Source organism: Corvus brachyrhynchos, unplaced genomic scaffold (assembly GCF_000691975.1).
Source record: "Corvus brachyrhynchos isolate BGI_N302 unplaced genomic scaffold, ASM69197v1 scaffold145, whole genome shotgun sequence".
NCBI classification, from domain to species: Eukaryota; Metazoa; Chordata; class Aves; order Passeriformes; family Corvidae; genus Corvus; species Corvus brachyrhynchos.
In genome coordinates, this window is record NW_008238344.1 from 159,808 (window position 1) to 166,693 (window position 6,886).

General features: G+C 66.1%; 1 protein-coding gene across 1 annotated transcript; it reads right to left on the reverse strand.

Annotated features, from left to right (window-relative positions):
- Window positions 1–6: 6 nt before the first annotated feature.
- ANKRD13B (ankyrin repeat domain 13B) lies at window positions 7–5,953 on the reverse strand. The gene is made up of 15 exons (XM_008634393.2): window positions 5,903–5,953; window positions 3,572–3,707; window positions 3,189–3,313; window positions 3,071–3,116; window positions 2,670–2,813; window positions 2,380–2,569; window positions 2,227–2,293; window positions 2,056–2,137; window positions 1,923–1,987; window positions 1,711–1,841; window positions 1,446–1,603; window positions 1,217–1,369; window positions 891–1,051; window positions 660–736; window positions 7–571 (listed from the first exon to the last, which is right to left on the reverse strand). The coding sequence occupies exons 1-15, from the start codon at window positions 5,951–5,953 to the stop codon at window positions 361–363; spliced, it is 1,797 nt and encodes a 598-aa protein (XP_008632615.1). The 3' UTR covers window positions 7–360.
- Between the last annotated feature and the right edge of the window lie 933 nt (window positions 5,954–6,886).

Here is a 6,886-nt window from a genome sequence, read left to right on the forward strand (position 1 = left end):
CCTGGGGTGAGGGGCTGAGCAGCACCCCGTCGGGCGGCTGGGGGGGCAGGGCTGTCCTGGAGAGGGGGTACAGTCTGTGGAGTTGCCCTCCCTGGTCCCTGCCACCCCAGGTGCAGGGTTAACACCCACCCCCACCCTGGGCTGCTGGGGGGCGCCCCCACCTCACCCCAACACCGCCCCAGCTCTGGGGACGTTCTCCCAGGGCCAAATCCTGCTGTCCCCTTCCCCACTTGCCCTCTGCAGTTCCTGGACTGGTTCCCCCCCACACCGCTCCCTCTCTGTGCCCCCAGACACGGCCCCGGCCGCGTCCCCATCCCCACTGGAGGAGGGGGGTGTGAGGGGCTCAGTGGGGCTGCGGGGTCACTTCTCCGTCAGCGAGAGCTGCAGGATCCGCTGCAGATCCTCTTCCTCCTGGCGCGTCCGGCGCTCCGCTTCCTCCTGCTCCCGCGCCGACAGCGCCATGGCCAGGCGCAGCTGCTCCGCGTAGCTGGGGAACAGGGCGCTGGGCCCCCTGCCACCCCCCGGCGACGGGGCCACGGGGGGACGCGGGGACGCCGTGTGCTGGGGAGTCCTGGCGGGCAGCAGGGGCTCAGTGGGGGCCCCGTGGGTCCGGCTCCCACACCCACTCCCCCCTGCGGGGCTGGCCGGACCTTACCAACCTGTCTCCCCGGCGGCCCTCGTGCGACATGGGGTGGGTGCCCGGCTTGCTGTTGGTCAGTGCTTCCCAAATGGTCACCTGTGGTCGGTGACAGAGGAGTGTTGGAGGGTGGCACCCCAAAACCCAGTCCTCCCGGCATGAACTCTGACCCGCCACCATGGGATGCAGGGATGAATGGAGGTAGGGTGAGTGAGAATCGCGGGTGGCACTGGGATGGGGAAGAAGGTGGTACCTGGTCGTACTCGCTGCCCGCTTCCAGCAAGCTCTGCTGGATGGCGAACTGCAGCAGGTCATCCTCGTCCTCCCGCAGGGCGTCCTGGTGGGTGCCCACCACGCTGTACCCCCGCGGCACCTCGAACAGCGCCGGGTCCATCTCGCACGCTCGGCACGAGGCTGTGGGGAGACCAGAGCTGGCCTGGCTGGGCATCCTGTCCTACTCCACTCTGCCAGTCCTGTGTCCCTTACCCTGCTGTGACCCACTCCCACCCCACCAGCTGTACCCCCCAGACCCCACTGGGATCCCTTCCCATCCCACCTCACCATGTCCCCCCCACATACTGAGGGAGCTGGAGCTGCTGACACTGGAGGAATCGCTGCTGGGTGAGGGTGCCTCACTGCTGGGGCTGTGCCGCAGGGAGCTGACAGGCTCGTCACACCCGTTGAGGTTGCCGAAGGTTATTCGGGCATTGAGGATATGGAAGATGGGGATTTCTGCAGGAAAAGGGAAAAAAAGCGAGGAGGGAAGCTGCCTGTGCCAGCCAGGTCAGCAGCAGAGCTCAGTCCATACCAATCTTGACAGGGAAGCCGGGTGGGAGGCGCAGGGTGATGAAGTCCCGCAGTTTGGCGAAGAGAGCATTGCTTATTGCCATGAGGTCAATGATGGGGGCAACCTGCTCGCAGAGGGACAGCGGGTGGTCCTCACACAGCCACAGCTTCGCCTTGAACCTGCCGGGGACAGGCGTTGGGCTGGGGACCCCCACCTGTCCCCCCCTCGCTCTGCAGTAGTGTGGGTGGGGACACAGGGAACCCCTGTCTGCTCTTCCCCCTCTCACTTCTGTGTCTTGGTGGTGAGCTCCATGGGCCGTCCCATGTCCCGGTTGCCAAGCTCGAAGTTGGGGTTGAAGTACTCCTCAGGGGTGATGGCAGTGGGGTTGGCGTGGCTCAGTGTCTGCGTGATCAGTGTCTGCATGGGGGGACAGCCCGGTGGGGTGAGAGGGGGAGGTCAGACTGCAGGGCCACCCCCTCCAACCCCTGATGCACTCACCCCATTGTTGGGTCCCACGTGCTGCTCAGCGATGCCCAGGAAGGACTGCAGGGGGGTCTTACAGCCTGCGGGAGAGGAGGGAGTGAGGGCAGAGCCAGGGGTGCCCTGCCCACCCAGCCCGTGCTGGCTCCACCTTTGCTCTTGCCCTTGTGCTGGTCCGAGAGGTGCTCGGTCCGTGTCCGTGTGATCAGCTCCACGTTGGAAGCACCATAGACCTGGCCAAGGAGGGGGAATGGCAGAGGTGGGTACCCCACAGCTGCCACCCGCTGTATCCCCCTGGGCAGCTCAACTCCCTGCCCCTCACCTTGGCCTCGTACCCATTCACCATTTCCGTCTTCTCGCTCCTCCAGCCCAGGATCCCAGACTTATTCCTGGCGTGACACAGCACCATGAGTTTGCTTGGACAGCCCGGGGTGCCAGCACTCCCGGGGGTGGGCTCAGTACCACCCCAGCCCACCTCTCGAAGGCGATGTTCTTGGTGTCGAGCTGGGTGGTGACAACGGGGGCCGTCAGCCGCCCCATCACCTGCTCCTCGGTGGGCTGCACAGCAGCCAGCAGCACCTCCTGGTCGTGGCCGGCCAGGGCCAGCGTCTCTGAGTATTCCACCCTCCTGTCATGGTCAATCTCCATCACCACTGCACTGCTGTCTGCAGGGAATGGGGTCAGGACAACCATGGTCCCCACCGTGTCACCTGGCTGGCTCTGCCAGCACTCCCCAGTGAGGGGGACATCCCGGTGTCACCTCACCTTGTCCCCGAAAGACGAAGCTGCGGTTGCCCCGCTGCCAGGTCATATGGTCGAAGCCCAGCAGTGTGGTGTCCACCCGCAGGTTCTGGCCACTCTTCCACACCTTGTAGGTGTCACTGGGGCAGATCTTGGACACCAGGGGCACTGGGGAGAGATGCCAATAGCCCAGCCGGGGATGGGGCCATCTGCACCCCTGAGGGGGCTGCCAGCGCTGAGATAGGTGGGGGACACACCTGGGGAACATGGTGCCTTGGAGGAATGGGGGGGTCTGCAAGCTTGGGGTGTCAGAAGGCAAGGGGGCAGGTGACCCCCAGCATGGGGATGGGGATGGATGCTGGGGCTGGGGGACTCTGCTGGGAAATTCCCGCTCCCCTCACAGCCACGCTGTGCCCCGAGCTCACCCCAGCTGGTGAATTCCCACTTCATTTCCACGTAGAAGTCCTGGGCCTGTAGAGAGCACCAAGGGGTCAGGGGATCCCCGTGGCTGCAGCCCCCCGCAGCCCCCACCAAGGGCGGTACCTTGCGCAGCTTCTCCAGCAGGACGGGGATCCCGGCCAGGCGCTTGATGGCTCTCTGGTAGTCGCGGTAGCGCAGGACCAGCTGCACCAGCTCCAGGTCACGGGTGCTCACAGCCTCCTGCAGGACTGTGGGGCAAAGGGGCAGTGCCCAGGGCCATGGCACAGCATGGCAACCTGGCACTGCAGAGCTGGGCACTGCACAGGAGCCACAGGCACGCAGCACCAGAGTGAGCATGACCATGCCTGCACCCGTGTCCATGTCCACATCCATGTTCATGCTCGTGCCCACACCCATCTCCATGCCCATCTCCATGCCCATCTCCATCGCTGCCACTGTGTCAGGGCAGCTTGCAGGAGGATGGAGGGAAGCAGCAACCCTCTCACCTGTCCATCCACTGCGGTTCTCCTTGCCCACGTCAGCACCATGCTTCAGCAGCACCCTGGCACACTCGAGGTGGCCCAGCGTGGTGGCCAGGTGCAGGGGAGTGCGTCCTCGGGGGTCCAGCTGCTCGATGTCGGCCTGTCAGGAGGGAAGGAGACTCCAGGATCACTGGGGTGGCCAGACCTTGCCCTCCAGTGCTCTCCCACAGACATGCAGCTCCCAGACACAGAAAGCAGCCAACGTTTGACAGTATCTGGGAGAGCGTCCCCACCCCTGAGCTCCCCCAAGTGAGGCACCTCAAAAGCCTCTCCCCGCTGCCACTGCCAGACCCACGAAGAGGGCATGGAGAGCACAGTGGTGGCTGCCAGCACCCAGCACACCTCGGCACAGCCAGGCTGGGCTGCACCCACCAGGCGGGCACGGAGCAGGAGCACGGCATGGCAGCGGGGGGGGGGGGCACAGATGCCCCTGGCGCAGCGCACAGAGCTCTGCACATCTCCATGCAGCTGCAAGCTCCAGAAAAGCCCCCACGTCGGGGATCTGGGGGGGGCTGTGCCCAGTTGCCAGGCAGCAGCTGCCGGCAGCCCCCCTCCGCCAGGGCCGGGAGCGCGGCGGGCGCCGTGGGCTGCGGCGGGCGCACGTGTTCCCCTGCCTGAGCCGGGGGCGGGCGGCTGCGGGAGCGGAGCGGCTGCTCGGAGGATCCCCGGGGCCCTGGGGAGCCGTCGCTGGGGCTGCCGTTGTTTGTGCCAAACCCGGAGCCTGGCACCCGGCCAGCCCTGAGGAATCCCTTGCGCGCTGGCGGGTGGGCACCCCCGGCACCCCCCGGCCCCGCTCCCCGTGTGGGAAGCGGCGTCACACCCGTGCCCAGTGCTGGGGACGTGGCTGGGGGAAGGGGGGGACACTCTCTGTGCCCCCCAGCACCCAGCTGGAGTAGAAGCCTTGTGCCCGGAGAGGGGCACTCAGATGCTGCCAGGGCAGGAGGCAATGGGGCAGTCCCCAAATAATGGGTTTTGGGGAGGCCGCTCTCAGGAGAACAAACCTGGGGTGCAAGACCCAAAGGTGCCAGCTGGGACCGGGCAGCCAGAGGTGTTTGGGCGTGGGCAGAGGTGGAGCGTGGGCTCCCTGGTGCCCAGGGTCTCACCGGCAGCATATCCCTGCCTCGCTCTGGGCATGTCCTGCAGTCCTGCTGCCCCAGGGATGTTCCCATCCCTGCCTGGGCTGTGGGTATTCCCATGGCCCTCATCCCCAAAGACTCACAGGTAGGGGGACACCCCCCATCTACCCACACCACCGGAGTAAAACAGCCCCCCAGTTCCCTGGTAGTCAATGTGCTGCTCCAATGCTCTCCAGGCTGCTTCTTAATTGCACTAATGAAACGACTCTAATTAAGGCAATCGCCCCCCAGCTGTGGGCGGGAGTTGCAGGCTCAGTGGGGTTCCCCAGCTGCAGCTCTGCCCCAGCGCTGGGCAGGATGAGGGTCCCCAGTCTGGGGACATGGCGCTGGAGCCACCCCAGGGGACACAGTGTGACCCAGATTTTGCCAGCAAGAGCTCAGTCCTGGACTCTGGTGCTGGGCTGGCTCCAGCTTGGGGACCACAGCACAGACCTCAAGGTGCTGCCTGTCCTGAGGCCGTGACACCCACTGGGGATGGTGACAGGGATGGGGGCGGCTTTGGGGTGGCAGCGGTGCAGTGCAGAACCGCAGCTCAGTCGCTCCTCCTGTGCCAGCCGGGCACGTGGCACAGCACGTCCCTCCACTGGGGTTGTCCTTGGCTTGGAGCACCCCAGCTCCTGCTCCTGGGTAGCAACGGGGCACATGGGCCAGCAAGGGAAGATGGTGCCAGGCAGTGCTGTCCCTGTGCAGCCCCGGGTCCCTGTCACGCCCCAGGGGGCAGGCTGCCGTGAGGGGTGTCCTGGCACAACAGGCTCTGTGTCACTGCCTGCCACATCCTCGTGATGTCCGTGCCAAGGGGACCCACTGACCCTGCCTCCCTTGTGGAGGCAAGTGTGGATGGGAGCTCATGATGACAGTTTGGGGGTGGCAGACACAGAGCCCTTATGGGGACACGGAGAGGAGCAATGCTCTCAGCTGCCCCAGTGCTTCCCAACCCCAAACACCTGCACTCGGGAGGAGCAGCACGTGCAGCCACTGCCCTGTGGGGGTCACCAAGGTGGTGGGAGGGCAGAGTCCTGGGTAGGGGGACACCCGGCCCCCAGAATCTCACACAGCACCAGCCCCAACTCCTTATCTGGGGGATGCTCTGGCAGGGATAAGGGCTGAGCCGTGTCCCTGGATGCCCTGGACAGAGCAGGGGGCCTGGGCTGGCCCCCACCTTCTTCCCCCAATCCTCCACCTGCTCCAGAGTCTGGCCTGCAGCACCCATGGGCCCCCTCGTGCACCCCTGGGGTGCACACACGGCTGGCTTTGCTCTCACCCTGAAAATGCCAGTGGGGGCCAGGGCAGAGCCCCTCTGCTTCCCGGGCAGGGAGGCTGGAGCTTCTCTGCAGGCGAGAGGTTCGGAGCCCCCCTCGCAGCCCCTCCACCTCCCCGCGTCTGCCGAGCCCAGCTTTGATCTCCGCCGCGCCGGGCTCCTGGGAAAACTGACCCCAATTTACCACGGAAATAAAAACACTGGCCATGGGGTGGGAGACCGGGGCGATGCTGGCGCAGCCTCCAGCTGGACCCCACAATGGAGACGGGTGTGGCGGGAGCCATCGCCTGCATCCCGGCGGGAGCTTCGCGGCACAATGACCCCCGTTTCATGCATCACCAGGGTCCATCCAGCACGGCCCTCAGTGCCTTGGGGTTTGAGGACCTGGGCCGAGGGACTGGGGATGCTCAGCACAGCCTCCCCATCAGCCTCCCTCCAGCGCCTGCGGTTTCCTGCGTCTTCGGGGTTGGGTTTTAATTACCTGAATTGCAACGCCACGGGGGAGAAGGAGGCTGGGAACCCGCTGGGGAAGCACCCACACCCCGCTCCATCACCGGGCGGTTGGGAGGTTCCCGGGCTGAGGGAGAAAGTGGGTCCCCTCGCCCTGAGAAGGACCCTTGTGAGGCTGGGGGGCTGCACCCCGGCAACATCAGGGCCCGTGTCCCCCCCCCCTAGAGAGGCTCAGCCTGAGAGTGGGGAGCTGAAGGCTGCACCCCCAGGGGGGTGGCAATACCCTGAGAAGCGGGGTGCGGGCCGGGGGTCTGCAGAGGCCTAGCAGAGAGCTGGGGACACGTGCGGAGGGATGCTCGGGGCTGCGTGTGCTGGAGGATGCAGGGGAGCCGCGGGGGGGACCCACCGCTCCGCGGCAGCCCCCGGGGCAGGAGG

What these genes read in the sequence shown, in the direction of transcription:
- ANKRD13B (XM_008634393.2), bottom strand. Translation starts at nt 5,953, where the DNA reads ATGGGTGCTGCAGGCCAGACTCTGGAGCAGGTGGAGGATTGGGGGAAG. An exon ending in TGGAGGATTGGGGGAAGAAG is followed by an intron (nt 3,708 to 5,902) that starts GTGGGGGCCAGC and finishes CCCTCCTGACAG; the next exon opens with GCCGACATCGAGCAGCTGGA. An exon ending in TGAATGGGTACGAGGCCAAG is followed by an intron (nt 2,138 to 2,226) that starts GTGAGGGGCAGG and finishes CTCCTTGGCCAG; the next exon opens with GTCTATGGTGCTTCCAACGT.